Source organism: Eleutherodactylus coqui, chromosome 1 (assembly GCF_035609145.1).
Source record: "Eleutherodactylus coqui strain aEleCoq1 chromosome 1, aEleCoq1.hap1, whole genome shotgun sequence".
In the NCBI taxonomy this organism is placed as follows: domain Eukaryota; kingdom Metazoa; phylum Chordata; class Amphibia; order Anura; family Eleutherodactylidae; genus Eleutherodactylus; species Eleutherodactylus coqui.
The window spans coordinates 34,206,183-34,230,946 of NC_089837.1; the positions used below are offsets into that span (position 1 = coordinate 34,206,183).

The 24,764-nt window shown below is 49.2% G+C and overlaps 2 protein-coding genes across 10 annotated transcripts in view; one reads left to right on the forward strand and one right to left on the reverse strand.

Annotated features, from left to right (window-relative positions):
* Nucleotides 1–24,764, reverse strand: part of NCOA1 (nuclear receptor coactivator 1) — a 559,390-nt gene that overhangs the window by 31,130 nt on the left and 503,496 nt on the right. For all 9 annotated transcript variants that reach the window (XM_066594793.1, XM_066594827.1, XM_066594821.1 and 6 more), the window contains exons 9-11: nucleotides 19,400–19,547; nucleotides 17,826–19,164; nucleotides 5,103–5,277 (exon numbers count right to left, since the gene is read on the reverse strand). In XM_066594793.1, the coding sequence (XP_066450890.1) occupies nucleotides 5,103–5,277; nucleotides 17,826–19,164; nucleotides 19,400–19,547 (1,662 nt within the window). The remainder of the gene's footprint in view (nucleotides 1–5,102; nucleotides 5,278–17,825; nucleotides 19,165–19,399; nucleotides 19,548–24,764) is intronic.
* Nucleotides 20,289–24,387, forward strand: LOC136620120 (uncharacterized). Its single transcript, XM_066594841.1, has 2 exons — nucleotides 20,289–21,254; nucleotides 24,355–24,387. The coding sequence occupies exons 1-2, from the start codon at nucleotides 20,413–20,415 to the stop codon at nucleotides 24,371–24,373; spliced, it is 861 nt and encodes a 286-aa protein (XP_066450938.1). The 5' UTR covers nucleotides 20,289–20,412; the 3' UTR covers nucleotides 24,374–24,387.

The window sequence follows — 24,764 nt, forward strand, 5'->3', positions numbered from 1 at the left end:
GTCACATGGACGTGAGCCTACAGGATAAAGACATAGCAGTGGGAGTTTGAACGCTATGTCTCAGGTAGACTGTGTTGCTAGTAGCAAAGTGTTAACCCTTTAAAGTTCGGACTGTGAGATTTACATTTCTCTTTAACTCGATTGGTTTGTTAACAGCGTCATTCATACTGTGTTCTGCATTATGGTTATTACATATTGTGCATAGAGTATTAGGTTGTAGCTGGCCGTATTCAGGTAAGTTAACCGCCTGTTATTACAATATGACTCATTTGCATTCTTTTGTTCATAAATAAATATTGCATATTTTTGTAACTCCTTCCGCAGCGTCATATCTTGAAACTGCACCGCGACATCACCTGCAGGCAACACCCTCTACGCATAATAGGTTCTGTTAGGCCACACCTCTAATCCCACCTCATTCTGGCCACTCCTCTTAGAGCACACACACAGTGGTAGTGCCCTCCTAATGCCCCCAAACAGCAATGATGCATTTTTAGTGTCCCCACCCACCATAAGGCCAGATTCACACTGGAGAGTGAGATTTCAGTCAATGCAAAACTGACCATTTTCCATGCAATTTTTAAATGCAGTTTTCATGCGTGTTTTTCACAGTTTTTTTATGTGCTCCCCATAATAACATGCATTAGAAATGGATTGCGATCGCATGTAACTCACATTACCAATAGAACCAATAGGCACCTATAGAAGTGCTCACATGAGAGAATGTTAGGCGCGCAAAACGGCAGGCACATAACAAATATAGGACGCGCTGCAGGTCACATGTAGCTCTGTGGTGCTCACCAAAGATAAAACCTGCTGCAGGTCACAAGTAGCTCTGCGGTGCGCACCAAAGATAGGACCTGCTGCAGGTCACATGTAGCTCTGCAGTGCGCACCAAAGATAGGACCTGCTGCAGGTCACATGTAGCTCTGTGGTGGACACCAAAGATAGGAGCTGCTGCAGGTCACATGTAGCTCTGCGGTGCGCACCAAAGATAGGACCTGCTGCAGGTCACATGTAGCTCTGCAGTGCGCACCAAAGATAGGACCTGCTGCAGGTCACAAGTAGCTCTGCGCTGCGCACCAAAGATAGGACCTGCTGCAGGTCACATGTAGCTCTGCGCACCAAAGATATAACCTGCTGCAGGTCACATGTAGCTCTGCGCTTCGCACCAAAGGTAGGACCTGCTGCAGGTCACATGTAGCTCTGTGGTGCTCACCAAAGATAAAACCTGCTGCAGGTCACAAGTAGATCTGCGGTGCGCACCAAAGATAGGACCTGCTGCAGGTCACATGTAGCTCTGCAGTGCGCACCAAAGATAGGACCTGCTGCAGGTCACATGTAGCTCTGCGGTGCGCACCAAAGATAGGACCTGCTGCAGGTCACATGTAGCTCTGCAGTGCGCACCAAAGATAGGACCTGCTGCAGGTCACATGTAGCTCTGTGGTGGACACCAAAGATAGGAGCTGCTGCAGGTCACATGTAGCTCTGCGGTGCGCACCAAAGATAGGACCTGCTGCAGGTCACATGTAGCTCTGCAGTGCGCACCAAAGATAGGACCTGCTGCAGGTCACAAGTAGCTCTGCGCTGCGCACCAAAGATAGGACCTGCTGCAGGTCACATGTAGCTCTGCGCACCAAAGATATAACCTGCTGCAGGTCACATGTAGCTCTGCGCTTCGCACCAAAGGTAGGACCTGCTGCAGGTCACATGTAGCTCTGTGGTGCTCACCAAAGATAGGACCTGCTGCAGGTCACATGTAGCTTTGTGGTGCTCACCAAAGATAAAACCTGCTGCAGGTCACAAGTAGATCTGCGGTGCGCACCAAAGATAGGACCTGCTGCAGGTCACATGTAGCTCTGCAGTGCGCACCAAAGATAGGACCTGCTGCAGGTCACAAGTAGCTCTGTGGTACATACCAAAGATAGGACCTGCTGCAACTCACATGTAGCTCTGCGCTGAGCACCAAAGATAGGACCTGCTGCAGGTCACATGTAGTTCTACGCTGCGCACCAAAGATAGGACCTGCTGCAGGTCACATGTAGTTCTACGCTGCGCACCAAAGATAGGACCTGCTGCAGGTCACAAGTAGCTCTGTGGTACATACCAAAGATAGGACCTGCTGCAACTCACATGTAGCTCTGCGCTGCGCACCAAAGATAGGACCTGCAACAGGTCACATGTAGTTCTACGCTGCGCACCAAAGATAGGATCTGCTGCAGGTCACATGTAGCTCTGTGGTGGACACCAAAGATAGGACCTGCTGCAGGTCACAAGTAGCTCTGTGCACCAAAGATCGGTCCTGCTACAGGTCACATGTAGCTCTGTGCTGCGCACCAAAGATAGGACCTGCTGCAGGTCACATGTAGCTCTGCGCTGCGAACCAAAGATAGGATCTGCTGCAGGTCACAAGTAGCTCTGCGGTGCGCACCAAAGATAGGACCTGCTGCAGGTCACATGTAGCTCTGTGGTACATACCAAAGATAGGACCTGCTGCAACTCACATGTAGCTCTGCGCTGCGTACCAAAGATAGGACCTGCTGCAGGTCACATGTAGTTCTACGCTGCGCACCAAAGATAGGTCCTGCTACAGGTCACATGTAGATCTGCGCACCAAAGATAGGACCTGCTGCAGGTCACATGTAGCTCTGTGGTACATACCAAAGATAGGACCTGCTGCAACTCACATGTAGCTCTGCGCTGCGTACCAAAGATAGGACCTGCTGCAGGTCACATGTAGTTCTACGCTGCGCACCAAAGATAGGTCCTGCTACAGGTCACATGTAGATCTGCGCACCAAAGATAGGACCTGCTGCAGGTCACATGTAGCTCTGTGGTACATACCAAAGATAGGACCTGTTGCAACTCACATGTAGCTCTGCGCTGCGCACTAAAGATAGGACCTGCTGCAGGTCACATGTAGCTCAGCGCTGCGCACCAAAGATAGGACCTACTGTAGGTCACATGTAGTTCTGCGCTGCGCACCAAAGATAGGACCTGCTGCAGGTCACATGTAGCTCTGCGGTGGGCACCAAAGATAGGACCTTTCCTATCGTTGGTGTGAGCTGTGCAGGAGTTTCCATTGACTCCTATGGGAGCAGGAGTCTATGGAAACTCCTGTGCAGGAAAAGATGATTTCTGCTGAGTGAGGGAATATCCCGCGGCTTACAGAAGGACATTTAAAACCTGCAGCCCAGAAGCACATTTTTAATGTCACGCTGTAAACTCCTGCTAGTCCTCACAGGGATGAGGGGAAGCCCCGAGGGTTCCCTTCACCCCCCAAGGGACTAACAGGAATTTACAATGGGACATTTAAAATAAGCTTCTGGGAAGCAGGTTTTAAATGACCTGCTGTAAGCCGCGGGGCATTCATCTTGCCACCCTGCTGGAAAATACCCCAGCAGCGGGGGGCAGTAGGAGACTCCCTCCACGTCTCTCGCAAAGCGATTTCCCTATAGCGCTGAGAGAGGGTGTGTGTGTGTGTGGGGGGGGGGGGTTACAAGGCTTTACCCGAGAGTGTAGGAGGAGGGGGAGGGGCTAGAGTGATTCACCCTCTAGTAACACTTTTCTAGCCCCGCCCCCGCTCTATTTGCTATGGGGAATCTCTGTGAGAAGCCACATAGCCCTGCCCACTATCTCTAGCCTGGGGACTCCCTGCGCTATGGGGATATCCCTCAGGGGTCCCCAGAGCAGGGAGAGAGATAGAACAGGACTATAAATTAATCCGCCATAGCAGGGAGAGAGAGTGGAACTATGGGGGATTAACCCATAGCCCTGCTCTTTCTTTCTCTGCTATGGGTTAATCCCCATAGCTCTGCTCTCTCTCCCTGCTATGGGTTAATCCCCCATAGCTCTGCTCTCTCTCCCTGCTGTGGGGAAATCCAGAAGCCCTGTGGGGCTTCTTCTCTCTCTCCTCCTGGGGCGGCTGGGCTTTTTAAAGCGCAGCTGGCTCCAGTGAATGGGTGATTTTTGTGCACATAAAGCTTGGGTCTTCTGCGCACGAAACATCGCCCGTTCACGCAATTTTTACACACGCGAGCGACAATCTTTTTGTGCGGCTATTTGTGGGCAAAAAAAACCCGCTCGTGTGACTGAGGCGTCAGGATGCTCCCTTGGTGCTTTCCTCATAAAAGATGCCCCCTTAGTGCCCGGACTGCAGTATAATATTCCCTTAGTGCCCCCAGGGATGCACATAAAAAGTGTTCATAGTGATGCCCCTCATATAGTAAAGATGCCCCCTTAGTGATCCTTCACAGGACAATTGCTCACAGTGATGCTTTTTTAGTGCCCCCCATACCCTGTGATGCCTCCTTTGTGATTTTCTCTACTTTCCATTACACTTATGAATCTGGAAGTCTGACTAGGATGAACTTAACCCATGCACTCTGGTCGCTGCAGCCGCACTGCATCCTGGCATTGTGTGCGCCAATGAACTCTACTTTCTACCATTCTTTGATATCAGGACTTAGTGCGGTGGTTGCCACAACCAAAGGGCAGATCAGGTTTGAGATGCCAATGTGACCTGAGCCAGCCTTCCCAGGACAGCGGGATGTGAGCCGCCACCCAAAATCAGGGACTATAAATGTTTTTTCCCGTTTATCTTGTACTGATTTGCACTTTTCTATTCCACTCACATCCAGAGCTGCATTCACAAGTCTGCCAGTCGCTCTAAGACGAGCCTTTTACTGTCAGATAGATGGACTAGGAGTTTAGTTCTGTTTTTCTGTCACCTAATCTACCACAATGCACTCAACAATAGTGATGGAAAGACAGATCGCTCTGAACGCAGCTTTGGATGTGATTGGAGAAGAAATCAATGTGAATGGATCGGTAGACATAATACATACAGTAATATCAAATTGCTGTTGATGGATCCTGTTTGTTCAACCAGGATGTGTCAAGGCTTGTAATGTCGCTGGGGGTTGCCAGGTACCTACCTGCTATCTGTCTTGTACAGTAGGTGATACTAGGGTGAATTTTTACCACCTTGATTCCAGGGATAGAATGGCACCAGGGGCGTTGGCATCGGGGTAGTTGGTGCTGACAAATTAGGTAAGTGCCATCTAATGTCTATGGCCATTTTAAGTAAAGTACACACTTACTGTTGAGCCCTGTGGGTGTCCGGGCAACGGTGCCAGCTTGTATAGATGCCGGTAGTATTTCGGACTTCAGAGGCAACCCACTTTCTGTCTGGTTTGTTCCTCCAAATCCAGTAAGCTGCGCCTCTTTTTCCAGTGTTGGAAGCAACTGGTCCAGCTGATCGAACTCTGCTGCAAACTGCAGAAAGAGATAAAAGTTACCAATGGGGACAGGTTTACCCTACGGGCAGCGCCCAGGATGACACAATAAAAAAAATCTGGCCTGGCCTGTACTGCGTCTACTAGAATAGGATGCCCAGGGGCAAAGTGTTACTGTTGTGAGTCATTGTCTCGATTTGTAACCTTGTTTTTTTTTATGGAAGTTGGATAGGATGTTAAAGTTGCATGATGGCGTCAAGAACAATTTGTGCCTTTCGGCAAAACTTTTTTCAGCATCCTTAATAACACAACACCTTCTCATTACTGTATCATGAAACGTTATGCCACTGCTCCGTATCACTAGATGCCGCATCGCTGTCATTACAGACCATCATCCCAAAAAGAACTGCAGGCCAATAAGAAACAAGAGACCATTACTAGTAATGCGCTTTTACATGCTGATGTGTAACCTCACCACAAGGGGCGCACAAGATCATATATCCAGTGCACTAATGTAGCCCCTTGCACAAAGCATCATGGTCCTGAATGTAGGGCCGTAATAGCAGCGTTCAGGGCAGCTGACAATTTCCTGCTCATTCCGGCAGCTGAGTGTATAATGGCAGAGAGAAGCCCCCGATGGAGCGGCCCTTTAAATGTGAGCTCCCTGCAGAATGTGGAGCTCCAGAAGACACCTTCCTGCCTCCAAACTCTCCTAATTTCCCTTAAACAGAATCTGGAAAGATCATGGATAAATCTGCTGAAGTGGCTCAGGAGGCGCCGCGAGGAGAGGGAGCGAGAGGGAGCGAGAGGGAGCGCCGCAGCACTCAAGTGAACACATAAAGAGATATTGAGCCGATTAAGAGAACAACACGAGGAGGAAACAGCAGGAGAGCAAAACAAACAGGCCAAACGTAGTGCAGGGGAGGAGGATGCCCAGCTGCAAGAAGACAGGCACATGTGTAATATATACCAGCTGTACATATATAACTATATACAGGAGATACCCAGGTTATACCACCATGCTCCATATCACTATATACAGGGAGATGTATAACTTATACCAGCTGCACATATATAATTATATACAGGAGATACCCAGGTTATACCAGCATGCTCCATATCACTATATACAGGAGATGTATAACTTATACCAGCTGTACATATATCATTATATACAGGAGATACCCAGGTTATACCAGCATGCTCCATATCACTATATACAGGAGATGTATAACTTATACCAGCTGTACATATATAATTATATACAGGAGATACCCAGGTTATACCAGCATGCTCCATATCACTATATACAAGGAGATGCATAACCTATACCAGCTGTACATATATAACTATATACAGGAGATACCCAGGTTATACCAGCATGGTCCATATCACTATATACAGGAGATGTATAACTTATACCAGCTGTACATATATCATTATATACAGTATATACCCAGGTTATACCAGCATGCTCCATATCACTATATACAGGAGATGTATAACTTATACCAGCTATACATATATAATTATATATAGGATATACCCAGGTTATACCAGCATGGTCCATATCACTATATACAGGGAGATGTATAACTTATACCAGCTGTACATATATAATTATATACAGGAGATACACAGGTTATACCAGCATGCTTCATATCACTATATACAGGAGATGTATAACTTATACCAGCTGTACATATATAATTTTATGCCCAGGCTATACCAGCATGCTCCATATCACTATATACCAACTATGTCGGAGCTCGGTTCTTGATGTGGTAATGAGGACGGTTGGGGCACACAGGGAGGATGGTATTGGCACACTGGCATATTAATTAGCAAGTGTTGTGCCGAGACACAAAAGAGGGCGATGTGCTGAGAGAGTTGGGAAGGTTTCGGTTCCCGTCTGGATGAATATACATGAGGCATTTACTTTATGTGACACGGTCGGATACCCTGATAAGGGATGGACGCCCCTCCAGCCGCGTTTCGCCTCTTTATTTAATCCCTTCTCCGGATTACTTTGAAGCAGTTATTGATGGTGTTGTGGTAACGAGGTCACATACGGCTCGGGAGTCACAGACGTGCCCGGCAGAGCCACTAAACATCCATAAGTGATTGCGGCCTAACGAGCGCGGCGCTGCTGCAGTCACGATAAAGCCTTCGTTTCGCTCCTCGCCATCCCATTGCCATGGTGCTTGTTGCCTGGTTCCCGTCAGTAAAGTGTTCCGTTTCAAAAAACATATTAGTCAGGCCTGGAAGCCGCGCCACATCTCAATCATCCCAGCAGACGCATCAAGGATCTCTCTGTATACCCTTTTTTTTGTAATAAGGTGGAAAGCAGGCGTTCAGTGAAAGTGGAAGAGGCACCATGTCAGGGGCAGCGCTCACTATATGGGGGGGGGGGGGGGTCACATTTTCTACAGTTCACAAAAAATTAAGGAGTTTTGTATTTTACATGTAGGCAATGATCTTAAAGGGATCCGTCACCAAAGGTGGACTTATAGGGGATTGAATTATTTCTAATTCTTCACCATTTTCAAGATTGCTGCTTGCTTAAATCCTGTAAGGATAATACTTCTCACAGCTGAGGGTTTGTTTTAATTGTATCCTCCTTAACAGAACAGACACAGTACCTCCATAATAGAGCCAGCCACAGTGCCGCCATAGTAGAGCCAGCCACAGTGCCGCCATAGTAGAGCCAGCCACAGTGCCGCCATAGTAGAGCCAGCCACAGTGCCGCCATAGTAGAGCCAGCCACAGTGCCGCCATAGTAGAGCCAGCCACAGTGCCGCCATAGTAGAGCCAGCCACAGTGCCGCCATAGTAGAGCCAGCCACAGTGCCGCCATAGTAGAGCCAGCCACAGTGCCGCCATAGTAGAGCCAGCCACAGTGCCGCCATAGTAGAGCCAGCCACAGTGCCGCCATAGTAGAGCCAGCCACAGTGCCGCCACAGTAGAGCCAGCCACAGTGCCGCCACAGTAGAGCCAGCCACAGTGCCGCCATAATAGAGTCAGCCACAGTGCCGCCATAGTAGAGTCAGCCACAGTGCCGCCATAGTAGAGCCAGCCACAGTGCCGCCATAGTAGAGCCAGCCACAGTGCCGCCATAGTAGAGCCAGCCACAGTGCCGCCATAGTAGAGCCAGCCACAGTGCCGCCATAGTAGAGCCAGCCACAGTGCCGCCATAGTAGAGCCAGCCACAGTGCCGCCATAATAGAGCCAGCCACAGTGCCGCCATAAGAGAGCCAGCCACAGTGCCGCCATAAGAGAGCCAGCCACAGTGCCGCCATAAGAGAGCCAGCCACAGTGCCGCCATAAGAGAGCGAGCCACAGTGCCGCCATAAGAGAGCCAGCCACAGTGCCGCCATAAGAGAGCCAGCCACAGTGCCGCCATAATAGAGCCAGCCACAGTGCCGCCATAATAGAGCCAGCCACAGTGCCGCCATAATAGAGCCAGCCACAGTGCCGCCATAATAGAGCCAGCCACAGTGCTGCCAGATACTCTGACAGCTGAGGACCCAACCCGCTTCTACTAGATTGCAGGAGAAGTAGCTTTAATCCCATGCTGTATATTTACTATCCAGTGGCATATATTTACAGCGCTTAGTCCTTAATGGGCTAACCGGGATCTAAGAGATTATCAGTTAGACGTAGTGTACGTTTGGCGTTCTCATGAAAAGCTGCAACATAAACAAGGGACCAAATCCATACTAAAGAACCGTCCACGGGAGAGTAAAAGACAGAAGTATAAGTGCTTCCTCTTCGGAGCTTGATAGCTGAGACCAAATCACCAATATTTCTGAAGAATTCGTGCATCAGGGAAATAGAAATCAAGCTTTCCCGTCCCAATCAGCTCACGGTCCGAGCCCAAGTAAGAATGTTAATATTAAGACCAGGTCCTCATCAAAAAACGAGGAAAAAGGGCACAAACATCACATTTCCAATCAGAAACGCATGCAACAACGCAAAATATGCACGGAGTTCTAGTATTTTGGATGAAGACCAAATGAAGGTCTTATCGAAAGGTCCTAATGTTGCTCCTACTTGCAGAATGAATCTGTTTCAAACTCTTAAAGATGTAAATACATTTGTGAGGCTGTTGACAGTGAAATTTTTTTTTGACTCATATGAATCCAATGATGCAACCCCAATGTGGAAGCTTAAAAAGCAGGACCCCCCGAATCATGGGTGGCCAGGGTGTCATTCCCCCTGAAATTAGGTTTTCCAATCAAATTTCTGTTGCATTGCCTATTAGCCCCAAAGTGAATCGATATGTAATCCAACATCCATGACTAGGACTTCTAATCCAGTGAGAGAAACTTTATCTATATACCTTCCATAGACTTTTTTTCAGCCCATATTGGGTGGTAAGGGAGGTATATAGATGACGTCCTCCTGATCTGGCAGTCTGCATTGGTGTCTGTTTTGAATTTTTCCATGGATGCCCTTTGGGGTCTTGTCTATGCCCTTTGGGGTCTTTGGATTTGTCTATAGATGCCCTTTGGGGTCTTCTTGATCACCTTCTTTAGCTAATCTATATATGGCCTGGTGAGAGGAAGTTTATCTATATACCTTTCATAAAAAAAATTTCAGGCCATATTGGGTGGTAAGGGAGGTATATAGATGACGTCCTCCTGATCTGGCAGTCTATATCGGTGTCCGTTTTGGATTTGTCTATAGATGCCCTTTGGGGTCTTCTGTATCACCTTTTTCCTTAGCCAATCTATATATGGCCTGGTGAGAGGAACTTTATCTATGTACCTTCCATAGACTTTTTTTCAGCCCATATTGGGTGGTAAGGGAGGTCCTCCTGATCTGGCGGTCTATATCTGTGTCCGTTTTGGATTTTTCAATGGATGCCCTTTGGGGTCTTTGGATTTGTCTATAGATGCCCTTTGGGGTCTTCTGTATCACCTTTTTCCTTAGCCAATCTATATATGGCCTGGTGAGAGGATCTTTATCTATGTACCTTCCATAGACTTTTTTTCAGCCCATATTGGGTGGTAAGGGAGGTCCTCCTGATCTGGCGGTCTATATCTGTGTCCGTTTTGGATTTTTCCATGGATGCCCTTTGGGGTCTTTGGATTTGTCTATAGATGCCCTTTGGGGTCTTCTGTATCACCTTTTTCCTTAGCCAATCTATATATGGCCTGGTGAGAGGAACTTTATCTATGTACCTTCCATAGACTTTTTTTCAGCCCATATTGGGTGGTAAGGGAGGTCCTCCTGATCTGGCAGTCTATATCTGTGTCCGTTTTGGATTTTTTCAATTACAATAATGATGATCATTCATTTTTTTCCTGAACTTCATACTAACTCTACTTCTCTTTTGGATATTTGGCCTTCAGGGGATCAGAGAACAAAAAGAATAGACTCTAAATTATTTAGGAAATCAAGTGCAGGCAACACGCTGTTATAATCTAGGAGTTGCCATCCCCCCAATTCTATTATTAATCTACCTGTCGGTGAGTTTCTTAGGGCGAACACAGCCTGCTCACTTAGGATTCAGAATCCCAACTCATCTCGTCAAGACTTAGAGGTTCTTCCAGTGTTGTTATAAAATGAAAGGACCCCAATTTTCGTTACATTGTTTAGTCTCCACCGATTGCCAATTAGGATATGTTGGGTGTATGTAACGAAGGTTGAACTTATTCATGGCTGAACATATGTCGTCCATATGTGTGATAGAAATTAACGCGCACTTTTGGTTGCTGTCTGCCATCTTTTAGAAGTCCATGCTGCGGACACATCATCTCTTAAGGTTATCGTCTTTGAGGAAGTGTCGCGGCCTGCTGGTGGAGGTAACCCATAATGGACTCAACCACACCTGTTAGGCCATGCCTTCTTTTACACCAAGTCACACCCTTTGTATGCCCTCACAGTAATAGTGTCCTTCTCATAGCAATAGTGAGTCTTAGTGACCCCCTTACAATACCTGTGTCCCTCAGCGGCCTGTTCAGACTAATTACCCCCTCACCACAGTAATAGTGCCCCTCTGTGACCCCCTCGCACTTATAGTGTCTTAGTGACGCCCTCACAGTAATAGTACCCCTCGGTGATGCCCTCATAGTAATAGTTCCGCTTAGTGATGTCCTCACAGTAATAGTACCCCTTAGTGATGTCTTCACCATATTAGTGCCCCTTAGTGACCTCCTCGTAGTAATAGTGCCTCTTAGTGACTCCTTCACAGTAATAGTGCCTTTTAGTGCCCATTTAACAGTAATAATGCTCTTCAGTGTCCTTCTCACAGTAATAGTGACTTTTAGTGATCCCCATACGGTAATAGTACCTTTCAGTGACCTCTTATATTAGTAGTGCCTCTTAGTGACCACCTCACCGTAACAGTGCCCCTCGGTGAGCCTCTTACAGTAAGAATACCTTATCAGTGAGCCCCTATACTCAGAGTGTCTTTTTGTCACCCCCTCACACTACCGGCCTTCTTAGTGATGCTCTCACAGTAAAAGTGCCCTTCAATGTCCCTCTCACAGTAATAGTGCCCATTAGCGTCCCTCCCACAGTAATAGTGCCCATTATTGTCCCTCTCACAGTAATAGTGCCCATTAGCGTCCCGCTCACAGTAAGAGTGCCCATTATTGTCCCTCTCACAGTAAGAGTGCCCACTATTGTCCCTCTTCCAGTAACAGAGCCCATTATTGTCCCTCTCACAGTAACAGTGCCCATTAGCGTCCCTCTCACAGTAATAGTGCCCATTATAGTCCCTCTCACAGTAATAGTGCCCATTATAGTCCCTCTCACAGTAATCGAGCCCATTAGTGTCCCTCTCACAGTAATCGAGCCCATTAGTGTCCCTCTCACAGTAATCGAGCCCATTAGTGTCCCTCTCACAGTAATCGAGCCCATTAGTGCCCCTCTCACAGTAATAGTACCCATTAGTGTCCCTCTCGCAATAATAGTGCCTATCAGTGTCCCTCTCGCAGTAATAGAGCCCATTATTGTCCCTCTCACAGTAATAGAGGCCATTAGTGTCCCTCTCACAGTAATAGAGGCCATTAGTGTCCCTCTCACAGTAATAGTGCCCATTAGTGTTCCTCTCACAGTAATAGTGCCCATTAGTGTCCCTCTCACAGTAATAGTGCCCATTAGCGTCCCTCTCACAGTAATAGTGCCCATTAGCGTCCCTCTCACAGTAATAGTGCCCATTAGTGTCCCTCTCACAGTAATAGTGCCCATTAGTGTCCCTCTCACAGTAATAGTGCCCATTAGTGTCCCTCTCACAGTAATAGTGCCCATTAGTGTCCCTCTCACAATAGTGCCCATTAGTGTCCCTCTCACAATAGTGCCCATTAGTGTCCCTCTCACAGTAATAGAGCTTATTAGTGTCCCTCTCACAGTAATAGTGCCCATTAGTGTCCCCCTCACAGTAATAGTGCCCATTAGTGTCCCTCTCACAGTAATAGAGCTTATTAGTGTCCCTCTCACAGTAATAGTGCCCATTAGTGTCCCCCTCACAGTAATAGTGCCCATTAGTGTCCCTCTCACAGTAATAGTGCCCATTAGTGTCCCTCTCACAGTAATAGTCGTCATTAGTGTTCCTCTCACAGTAATAGTGCCCATTAGTGTCCCTCTCACAGTAATAGTGCCCATTAGTATCCCTCTCACAGTAATAGTCGTCATTAGTGTCCCTCTCACAGTAATAGAGCCCATTAGTGTCCCTCTCACAGTAATAGAGCCCATTAGTATCCCTCTCACAGTAATAGTGCCCATTAGTGTCCCTCTCACAGTAATAGAGCCCATTAGTGTCCCCCTCACAGTAATAGAGCCCCTTATTGACACCCTCACAATATTAGTGTCCCAGATTGACCCCCCCTCACAGCAATAGTAACATACTTCCTGACACCCGAGACAGCAACACGGCCACCAAGCCCAGGACTGTCCCGCTGAATCTGGGACTGTTGGGAGGCAGAATCAATAAAACCAGTCATAGTGCCACAATAAAGCCGCCTGCACACGGCCGGATTTGCATTGCGGATTCTGTAGCAATACCGCCCATAGCGTGCTACGGAAAAGCAGTTTTTCCTGTCCACGAGCGGAAATCAATTGGATACTCTATTTCAGTGTGGATTCCGCACAGATGGCTTCCATTGAAGTCAATGGAAACCGTCTGAACCGCGGCCCTTCCACAGTGACATTGTGGAAAAGTTGCGTATCCTCACGTCACCGCCTAGCAACGGCAAGGGAAAAGTAGGGATTTAAAAAAACAAACTGTACTACGCATGTCCGACAACTCGCCGTGCGGACCATCCGCAGTACAGGAAAAGACAGGTACTCGCGGATACCGGCTGGGCATAGGGTCGGGTTCCACTGTGGGCTCCTGAGTGCGGAACCCAACCCGCTCGTGTGCAGCCGACCTTAGGCCAAGCGGGTCGGATTCCGCATGCAAGAGGCCCGCAGCGGATTCCGGCTCTGAACCCGCCCAGTGACCCTGGGTACCCCCTATAACCGTACTGCGGATGACTGCGGGGGCTCACAGGCGGTCATGGGCACTACGTTTTTTTCTTTATTTCTATTTCCTGCGCCGTCGCTCAGCAATGACACGGTTACCCACAGCCCATACACAATGTTAATTACGTATTGGCCGCGGATCGGAAGACCTCCATTGACATCAATGGAGGCCGCCCGCGTGGATTGCACGGCAAAATAGAGCATGCTGCGATTTTTCTTCCACTCGAAGCATACGCAATTGTATCTGCGAGTGTGAATGAAAAACTGAAAGTTCATGTCTCTCAATGCGTGCGTTTTACCGTAGATCGCGGTTGCAGAATCCGCAATACACATCCGCCCGTGTGAGCCCGGCCTAACAGAGACGCAAACGGGTAAAGAGATATTCTGCGCACAAATTCTCAGTTTTTCCCCCGCTATTCATCTTTTTACAAGCGTGTCATTCCTCGCGGTGATGGAGTCTTTGTTCCCTACATGCTGCATGAATTAACCTAATTTATGGTGTAAATGAATCAAAGGGAAGACAATGTGAGAAGTAGGTCACCTCGGAGAGCCAGCCATAGAGGCGGCATCACTCCATGCCCATTCAGATGATGACTCGCCATCATAGCTGGGTGACAACCAATGTGGCTGCCAGGACAGCTCACCCAGTAGGTCACTCAGCTTTCCCGCACTCCTGAAAGGAGCGATACGTCTCCCTCTATACTATAGCGCCACCTAGATGGGAAATGCTAGGTGACAACCCAAGAGAGCAGCAGTGAAAGCCATATTGGTTGTCACTTCTCTGAGGCTACACAAATACAGGCTGGTCATAGAGAAGTAGGCCGGAACCACCTCACCATCTAAGAGAAAACCTGTTGCCCCTAGCAACCAATCACAGCGCAGCTTTCATTTCTTATACTGCTGAGGTAACATGAAAGCTGCGTTGTGATTGGTTGTTATATATTATACTGGTGAGGTAACATGAAAGCTGCGTTGTGATTGGTTGTTATATATTATACTGGTGAGGTAACATGAAAGCTGCGCTGTGATTGGTTGTTATATATTATATTGCTGAGGTAACATGAAAGCTGCGCTGTGATTGGTTGTTATATATTATACTGAGGTAACATGAAAGCTGCGCTGTGATTGGTTGTTATATATTATACCGCTGAGGTAACATGAAAGCTGCGCTGTGATTGGGTGTTATATATTATACCGCTGAGGTAACATGAAAGCTGTGCTGTGATTGGTTGTTATATATTATACCACTGAGGTAACATGAAAGCTGCGCTGTGATTGGTTGTTATATATTATACCACTGAGGTAACATGAAAGCTGCGCTGTGATTGGTTGTTATATATTATACTACTGAGGTAACATGAAAGCTGCGCTGTGATTGGTTGTTATATATTATACTGAGGTAACATGAAAGCTGTGATGTGATTGGTTGTTATATATTATACTGCTGAGGTAACATGAAAGCTGCACTGTGATTGGTTGTTATATATTATATTGCTGAGGTAAAATAAAAGCTGAACTGTAATTGGTTGCTAGGGGCAACAAGGACAGATTTTCTTAAAAGCGCGGAGCGGCCTACCTCTCCGTGCCCCCCCCCCCCCCCCACACCTGTATTACAGACCTTGCTGGAATTTTAACTAAAGTCCCCCTGATTCTTCTGTAAGAAGGTTCTATGACGCGTTCCGTGAAAACCTCCGGCGGGGAGCGAGGACTGATGCGCCGGCGGGCAGATAATCCTGGAGAGCTAGAAATAGCAGTAAGCCGGAGCGAGGGGGTATCCCCAAAAGACAAGACAACTACAAACAGCGTCTTCAGAAAGCCTCAGCGCTTCCTGCTGATCTCCTCGGAGGGAGGATGGCGGCCGAGGGAAGAGGCTGCGGGTAAAGAGTTCAACAGAATATAAATTATTTGACAGGTTGGGAAATAAAACCCTCCGATGTGAGAGACACGGCAAATACATTACACAGAGGAGCCACTCCGACTCCATGCTTTACACTGCAGCTCTGCTCTACTAGGAAACCACTACGATCAGTGACTCCCACTGACCTGCACCACCTACTGGAGTCTATGGGATACTGCAGCATATTCCACCACGTGGCGAAATCTACACCAAATTGCGTAACATGCAGATATTGATGCAGAAAATGTGAGAATTCTGATGTAAATTCCGCATAGATGGAACGTTTGGGCGGTGGAAGTCACCGCGGAATTCTAGCGTGAATTCCACCTAAAAAAACTGCGTCAAAATATGCTGCTTTCTGGCGCGGTTTTTGGCGTGGATCTGCACAAGAGTTTTACCCTGTCAATGGACAAAATCTGTGAGCGCAAATACGATGCGGAGAGTCGCATTTCTGCACCAACAAGTGCCGTCTTGATGTGGAAGTGCAATTTCCCGCATCAGAATTCCGTTTGCAGATATTGCCTCGTTAACTGGACCAATTCAAAGTGCCGGTCCGTGGTCCGTGGTAAAAACAAAACGCTGAAAGCCACAGATTGTTATGCAGATCTGGTCACAGATCTACCATGTAAACAGACCCTAATGCTACAATCACATGGAGACGATTTTCTGTCGTCGACTGAGGTGCGCGCCCGTGCCGATAACTGCAAGTGGCGGGCCGCTTCATACACAGAATTCACCTCCCATTCGTAGGGATGAGATCCGTGTTGAAGAACCTATAAGCCGCAGCACAGTTCATCCGCGCTGCCTGTACTGTAATATCTGCAGCATATCTGCCGTGTGTGTACATATCCTTAGACCTCCAAGATGACCCATGATGCAAAGCTGCAGGACGGGGGCGGCGCTGTGCGGTTAAGGTGACCCCTACGGAGCTGTGAGGATGCAGAGGTCACATGTCTGGTGATGACGCCCCCGCATCGGGGGCCGGGACACAGGAGCCCACCCCAGCCGACTAAACAAGGCAGCCGCTCACAGGGATGTGAACAATTACACCCACCCCAAGTGTCAGCGTGTCATTATCCTGTCCCCCAAGTGTCAACATGTCATTATCCTGTCCCCCAAGTATCAGCGTGTCATTATCCCGTCCCCCATGTGTCAGTGTGTCATTATCCTGTCCCCCAAGTATCAGCATGTCATTATCCTGTCCCCCAAGTATCAGCGTGTCATTATCCCATCCCCCAAGTGTCAGCGTGTCATTATCCCGTCCCCCAAGTGTCAGCGTGTCATTATCCTGTCCCCCAAGTATCAGCATGTCATTATCCCGTCCCCCAAGTGTCAGCGTGTCATTATCCCGTCCCCCAAGTGTCAGCGTGTCATTATCCCGTCCCCCAAGTGTCAGCGTGTCATTATCCCGTCCCCCAAGTGTCAGCGTGTCATTATCCTGTCCCCCAAGTATCAGCATGTCATTATCCCGTCCCCCAAGTGTGAGCGTGTCATTATCCTGTCCCCCAAGTATCAGCGTGTCATTATCCTGTCCCCCAAGTATCAGTGTGTCATTATCCCATCCCCTAAGTGTCAGCCTGTCATTATCCCGTCCCCCAAGTATCAGCGTGTCATTATCCTGTACCCCAAGTGTCAGCGTGTCATTATCCCGTCCCCCAAGTATCAGCGTGTCATTATCCTGTACCCCAAGTGTCAGCGTGTCATTATCCTGTCCCCCAAGTATCAGCGTATCATTATGCTGTACCCCAAGTGTCAGTGTGTCATTATTCTGATCATTGCAAACTCTCAATCTATCAGTTTCCAGCTGTGAGGATCCCCAGACTGTCCTGCTACCCCCGTTAAGCGACCCCTTGTCTCAGGGTTTCATTTCTGAAGTTTGCAGTTGGGTCCCTACAAATCTCAATCCACCGCTATTGAGAGACCTTTCAGTCAACCTTTTTGAAGGCCGCCACTGATTGTTGCCCCACTGTACTGCAATAACCAGAAATCTGCCCTGAACTGGAAAGCTATAATATCGCAATTATGGGTACACACAAGACGAAGAAATATGGAAAACCATTTGGTTGGAAGACTCCTTAGACATATCCCTCTCACAGTATGGCTTTGGTCTTCAACCTACGGCTCCTCAGCTGTTGCATTCTGGGAGTTGTAGTTTGGCAACAGCTAAAGAGCCAATGGTTGAAGACCACCGATGTATGAAAGGTCTACGCAGACTCTCACCTGGTTGTGTGTCTCCAGCTTTATGTCCTCTTGAATCGGCTTCACCATAGTGTTGGCAGCGGAGACGCACTGATCAACAGACTCTGTTTTCTCCACCTTCACCTTAACATCCTCCAGGCTCAGAGAAGGATTTGGTTTCACCTCCTTCTCATCCTTGTCCAGTAGGTCACGAAGAATCTGGTCTTTGGAGTCCTTTTTCTCCATTTTTATCTCCGGGGTGTTGCCCTGAGCCTGACTATTGCCAGACCCGGAGCTTTTCTTGTCGTGGTCTATAGACAAAGTGCTTATGTCCGAAGGACTCCCTTCTTGAAGGAGGAGTCGATGTAGCAACTTGTGCCTCTCCGTCAAAGAGCTGTGAGATGAAGGACACGTCCCGCTCGAGGGATTTCCACAGCTTGAGTTGGAAATGACAGGACAAGTTAAAGGATCTCTGCAAGTAGGGTCACCATCCCGCAACTTGCTTTCAGCAGTGGTTGCCAAGAGTTGTACGAGTTTTTGATTTGTAGCAGCCAAGGAACTTTTGTTATCTCCATCCCTGACCCTGTTGTCACCTCCATTTCCAATGGTATTGTCCTTGGGTTCCATTTTTATGGGCTGCATGCCGAGCCTCCCGGGAGAATTCTGGGACGAGACTTGCCGTAGGACAGGGGACATGGTAGAATAGGTTGACTGGTTGTTAGGTCCATCGTTCATGGCCTGGGTATTAGAAAACAGCCTACCATTGTTGTTGGTGCATAATCCACCACCTACCATGCCGGGAGAGGGAGAAGAATACCCTACGGGGGTCATGGGTCCTTCATTGAGCATTGGCATAGAATTTGGTGGAACGTTGGAGTACGATCTATTGTTGTTGTTGTTACAACCACTACTTGAGATCCCGACGGGGGAGTGCATGGTGGGCATGGGGGGAGAAAAGGGATTACCTGAAGCTCGAGGCCGAGACACCAAACCTGGACTTCCCCGCATCCTCGGAGACATAAACTGAGGAGGACTTATCCCTGGGCTACTCATGGGGGAATTGTTGAGGTTTAGGTTGTTACTGTTTTGGGGTCCAGCCTGCCCCATATTTAAGGCAACGTTGGTTCCCATCTGATTTCCAGGGGAACACCCATAGTTTGTTTGGCTGGTGTTGGAGCTGCTGCTACTGCTGATGTTATGGAGGCCAGTGACTGGCTGCTGGTTAATACTGGAGGTCAGCATGTTGCCACTGGATGGAGAGGTTGTAGAAGAGAAGGGCGCCCCCGGAGCTGGCGACAAGGTAGAGTTAATTGAGGGGCTTTGTCGGGGTAGTGACATTCCTGAGTTAGTGTTGTCTTGACTACAAAGAGAGCTTTGATCCCTGAAAAATACATAAAAGATATATCAGATATGAAATAAAACATGTATAAGGAGACTCCGCCCTTATATACAGACAGGGTGGAGTTAAAGTTTGTCTGGCTCTACAGAGATGGGGTTATGCCAAATGACAAACTCAGCTCTGAGCTGTTGAGAACTGCAACAAAATAGGTTTGGATGTAGAGCTCCCCTTTATGTAACGGCATTACATGGCGGTCACAGGCAGCCCGCTCCGTCACCTTTCAATGAAGTGAATTCCCATGACGAAAGGTTGGACGTCCGGACTCTGAGGGCAGTATAGCTTGCACTTGGTGTGAGCGCTCAGCTCCGTCCCGTCGCTCAGGGTGAACTTGTAGGATGGACTGCAGGCCGTTCCCTTCATCATTACTGCAACGGGGATGAAGCAGAGTTGGAGGAGTTAAGACTCAGGTAATGCTGGACAGTGGGATTAGCTACATATATGGTTGTGTCTCAGTTCAGTGAGTGCAGCTCTGGAGTATAATACAGCATGTAACTCAGGATCAGTACAGGATAAGTAATGTGTGTACACAGTGACTCCACCAGCAGAATAGTGAGTGCAGCTCTGGAGTATAATACAGGATGTAACTCAGGATCAGTAAAGGATAAGTAATGTATGTACACAGTGACTTCACCAGAAGAATAGTGAGTGCAGCTCTGGAGTATAATACAGGATGTAACTCAGGATCAGTACAGGATAAGTAATGTATATACACAGTGACTCCACCAGCAGAATAGTGAGTGCAGCTCTGGAGTATAATACAGGATATAACTCAGGATCAGTACAGGATAAGTAATGTATGTACACAGTGACTCCACCAGCAGAATAGTGAGTGCAGCTCTGGAGTATAATACAGGATGTAACTCAGGATCAGTACAGGATAAGTAATGTATGTACACAGTGACTCCACCAGCAGAATAGTGAGTGCAGCTCTGGAGTATAGTACAGGATGTAACTCAGGATCAGTACAGGATAAGTAATGTATGTACACAGTGACTCCACCAGCAGAATAGTGAGTACAGCTCTGGAGTATAATACAGGATGTAACTCAGGATCAGTACAGGACAAGTAATGTATGTACACAGTGACTCCACCAGCAGAATAGTGAGTGCATCTCTGGAGAAGGGTGTGTGCTGGTGAGCTCTGCTGAGATCCAGAGGGTGTGGTCGTCTAAGGCACAGCTCCAGAGTTTTGGCCCAGCAAGGCGTGCTGTTTCTGGGGCTTCCAGCAACAATGGAGCCCCTGGCCTCCTCCCTCCGGCTTCGGTCGGGGGGAGGGAGGGTTGAATCCCAGGAGGGAAGGCGAGCTAGTCGGGGCAGCAGCAATGTTACCCCGACTCCCCGGGTGGATACAGAGTCCAGGAGGACAAGATCCCAAGCTAAAGAAAAGCAGGTCAGTGCTAAAAAACAGCCTATCAGTTGGGGCGAACGCCAAAAGGGAGAGTCTGTGGAGGAGCTGGCATCCCGCATCGCCACACATATGCGGGATTATGAAGAGGCTGGGAAAGAGCTGGTGAAGCAGCGCAGAGAGCTACAAGCAGCCCGCTGTGACATGGAGCGAGCCTCCCGTGGTAAAAAGGTCGCAATAAGCCAGAAAATTAAAATCTGTGAGGAGGCTATTGAAATGTATGAGGAGGAAAGGGAGAGGATCCTGGAGACCAGCGGTCCCTTCAGGGAAAAGTTGCTAAATGACAGGCGGTTCTCCCAGATGGCAGCCAGGAGCCCTGGCAGCAGAAAAACTGCACGTAAATACCAACCCAGCAGCACAGAAGAATCTGAAGCTTTGGAGGGGCGGGCGGCATGCTCTGCTGAGCAGCAGTCCTCGCTGCAACCAGGAACGGGCACCAGCATCCCTGCGGAGCAGATTGGCCTGCCCTCATCATCAGATGACTCGGATGGCAGTGAGTACGGGAGCAGCAGCAGCGGACAGGGGGCGCTGTTGTTGCAGCAGATCATGCTGCAGGAGTCCCCTGCAAGGATGCAGGCTATGCACTTTGGGGATGAACTACCACCGGAAACAGCAGCGGGGGGAAAAAAGGCAAAGAAAAAGAAGAATCAAGCTTACATCCAGGAGAGGTTCGTTTACGTAACCAAGCACCCTGGCCTGATTGCAAAGTCAGGACAGGGGGCTAGCCCTGGGCTCCTAGACCCGGCCTCTGTTGTGAGTCCGGTGCAGGGGACCAGGGAAGAGAGGGTTAATGCGACCCAAAACTCCAAGCCCGCTTGTGCCAGTAGTTGGACTGGAGGAGTTAAGGAGGCAGAAAAGGTTAAAATGAAGGGTCGTGGCCAGACCGGAGGCACTGACGCTGTTAGTCGCAACCCAGTGGGAGGGGGAGGCGATTTGGCGCCAGGTGGCATAAGTAAAGATGGCGGCTTGGCTGTCCCCCCTGTGTCCCTGAAGTGCCTGTCGGGGGCTGAGGGGCCGCAGTGGGTGGTGGTCGGGTCGGCCAATCCTCCCACCCATCCCGTATGTCCCGCTGCAGATCCCGGAGTCGCTGGTGTGGGCGGAGCTTTAACAAAAAATCCACCTAAATTGCGCAGGGCAAATACGGTTTTGCAGCCTCTGTTGGCTGCTGAGGTTGGGGACTTGCCCTCTGGGGAAAAATTAACTAAACAGAAGACAGGTCCTGGTCAGGAGAAGGGTGTGAATGTGAGTACCCCTGTTACCCCCGCTACTGCTGCTGTTGTTTCTGTACCTCCAAATGTCCCCAAACCCCCAGGTTCATTGCCTGCTGATCAAGCAGGTACAGTTTCAGTAGATGGTCGGGGGGTGGGACAGGATCCAGTTGGCCCTCCAGTGGCGACAACATCTGGCAGAAGTTATGCCAGTGTTGCCGCTGGGGGGAGGGGAGAGGCGTCCTCCTTGTCTTCGGGCTCCGGGGACGGTGTCTTACAGCGGCGTCTCCTGGAGGCTTTGAGGAGAGGGGAGAGCTCAATGACTGTAGGAGGTAGAGTTGTGGACTTGTCTCTTTGGGTAGAGAGACATGGACTTGGAGCCTTCCGAGAGCAAAGGGGGGAGACCGTATGGTCCCTGCCGACAACCGGGCAGGACATTGGCCGTAGGAACGTGGCTCGTCTTCAGTGGAGAGGCAGTGATGCATGCCCATCGAGGGGCAAAGTGGTTGAGCTTCTGCTGAGGATGGGTTTTAGGGCGCAGGACATCTATGCCCTTATCCACCCCTACGGCTCGTCTGAGTTCGACATCAGCTTTGCTCGCCCAGAGGGCCTTGAGCTCTTCTGGGGGAACTATGAGCTGATGAAGGACGAGCCCGGCTGGCGTGGTTTTGCCGCGCAAGTGGTAACCCGCCAAACTGGAGTGAAGAGAGTGACCGTTTTGACCCGTAATGAGTCACTCTCTTGTTATGACATCATGACTTGGCTCAGTCGGTATGGTGAGGTAGTGGATATGCCGCAAAAAAACAGAGATGAGCACGGCATCTGGTCCGGAGCCTGGACATTCATGGTAAAACTAAAGCGTTCAGGGAACTCGGTGGCCCACATACCATCCGCGGCTTTCCTCGGTAGGGATCGCATTCTGGCCTTCTACCAGGGGCAACCGAAGCTCTGTCACAAGTGCGGCGACCCCACACATTTGAGTGCCGCCTGTAATGTCATCAAGTGCGCTCTGTGTGGCGAGGTAGGTCATCTTGCGGCATCTTGTGCGGAGATTAGGTGTCACCTGTGTGGTGACCTCGGTCACCCATTCAGCCGCTGTCCACGCTCTTTCGCCAATGCGGTCATGGCCCCAACGGAGGAGAGCCATGAGGTTGCCTCTGCAGGGGAAGGGACCAGCAGAGGCGGAGGAGTCCAGGAGCCTGTGAAGAACAAACATGTTGGGGCTGCTGCACTAAGGCGCCAAGAGAAGCGCAGAAAGAACAGAGAACTGGTGGAGACCCAGGTGGCAGGTGGGTCAATGCTGGCACCTGTTCTGGATGCGACTCGTGTGGCTGAGGCTCCAGGGGAGGGCGAGTTGGATGAGGAGGTCAGAAGGATCCAGAGGGAGGAGGCTGCCACTTCTTCAGATTCCTCCCGCTATGAAAGTGTGGATGAGGATGGCAAGGAGTGGCGACAGAAAAAGCGAAAGCAGGGCACCGGGGAAAAAAAGAAAAAAATGCGGGAAAGAAGAACTTCCCCTATACTGGCCCAGGTGCAGGAAGGTAAACCAAACTCGCCTCTTGTTGAGCTCTCCAACAGGTTCCAAGCTCTCTCCTCTTCAGAGGAGGAGGTGGAGGGTGAGGATCCTGGAGCAAGTGTGCGGCCTACAGGGGGCGCCGAGTCTTCCTCTTGTGAGCGTACAGTAACCTCCAAGGGGAGGGCTGGCCCGGGGCCCGGTGACAAGGACGACGAGGTTGAGGAGCCCCTTGCCATGGACCTTTCGGTATCAAAAAAACGTGGCAAGGGGTCTTCCTCAGACCCTGAAGTGAAAAGGGGTGGGAAGAAGAAAGCCATTTAACTCAATCATCAAAGATGGCGGCACCCGCTCCGTTGACTCTGGCATCAATTAACGTTGCCAGCATTAAGTCAGATATGGCGAGATTTGCGGCCTTTGATTTTCTCGGCCGTGTTGAAGCCGACATTTTGTTTTTGCAAGAGACCAGGCTGCCAAATTTAGCAGCTATACATAAAGCAAAGAGGGAGTGGAGGTCCGGACCATCCTACTGGTCTCTTGCGGCCGAGCCATATAGCGGAGTGGCGGTTCTTTTTACCGCAGCGGTTGAATGCCGACGGGTTATTGAGTTAGAAATAGGGAGGTGCCTGATCCTGGATGTTCTCATGAAGGGACAAGAGCTTCGGCTAATCAACATCTACGGTCCCCAAACCAAGCGGGACCGCAAGGATCTCTTTATGAGGATCAAGCCGTACCTTTTTACCAGTCGGCAGGTGATCTTTGGGGGTGACTTTAACGCAGTCACGAGGACCCGTGACAGGGGAGGCTCCCTAGGCAAGCTGACTTATGATAGCGTCGCGCTTAATAGCATAGCTAGCGAAGCTCGCCTGGTGGATGTCCACATCCGGCACACCCCAGGCCACGCGGGTTTCACCTATTATAGAGGCGAGTGCAGGTCTAGAATAGATAGGTTTTATTTGAAGGAGGAAGCCATCTCTTCACCAGTTTCTGCTGTTGAGGTTGAATTCTCCGACCACTGTCTGATTTTGTTTTCCCTGAATGTTGCAGAGACCCCCCGGATGGGTAGAGGCTTATGGAGGCTGAATTCATCACTCCTGGAGGAAGCAGAGATAAGACAGTCCTTTGAGGATTTTCTGCAGAGCCAGGTACCATTACTGGATCTTTGTAGCAGTAAGTCAGAGTGGTGGGAGATGCTCAAGATCAGGGCGGCAAGGTTCTTCCGCCAGCTCTCTAGCCTCAGGAGCCTGAGTAAGTACCGTCTTTATCAGGGCCTGAGGAGGAAACTCGAACATCTCGTCTCGACTGGAGGTAGCCGCGAGGAGATCTCCAGAGTGAAGTCTTTGCTCAAAGGGTGTCAGTATAATAGGCACGCATCTTTGGTTTTTGAGAGGGACTTCGGGAAGTACCACTCGCCCGACCCTTACAGAAACTGCAAGATGTCAGTGAATCGTAAAGTT

Coding starts and splice junctions, on each gene's coding strand:
- LOC136620120 (XM_066594841.1), top strand. CDS start 20,413: ATGGAGCCCCTGGCCTCCTCCCTCCGGCTTCGGTCGGGGGGAGGGAGG.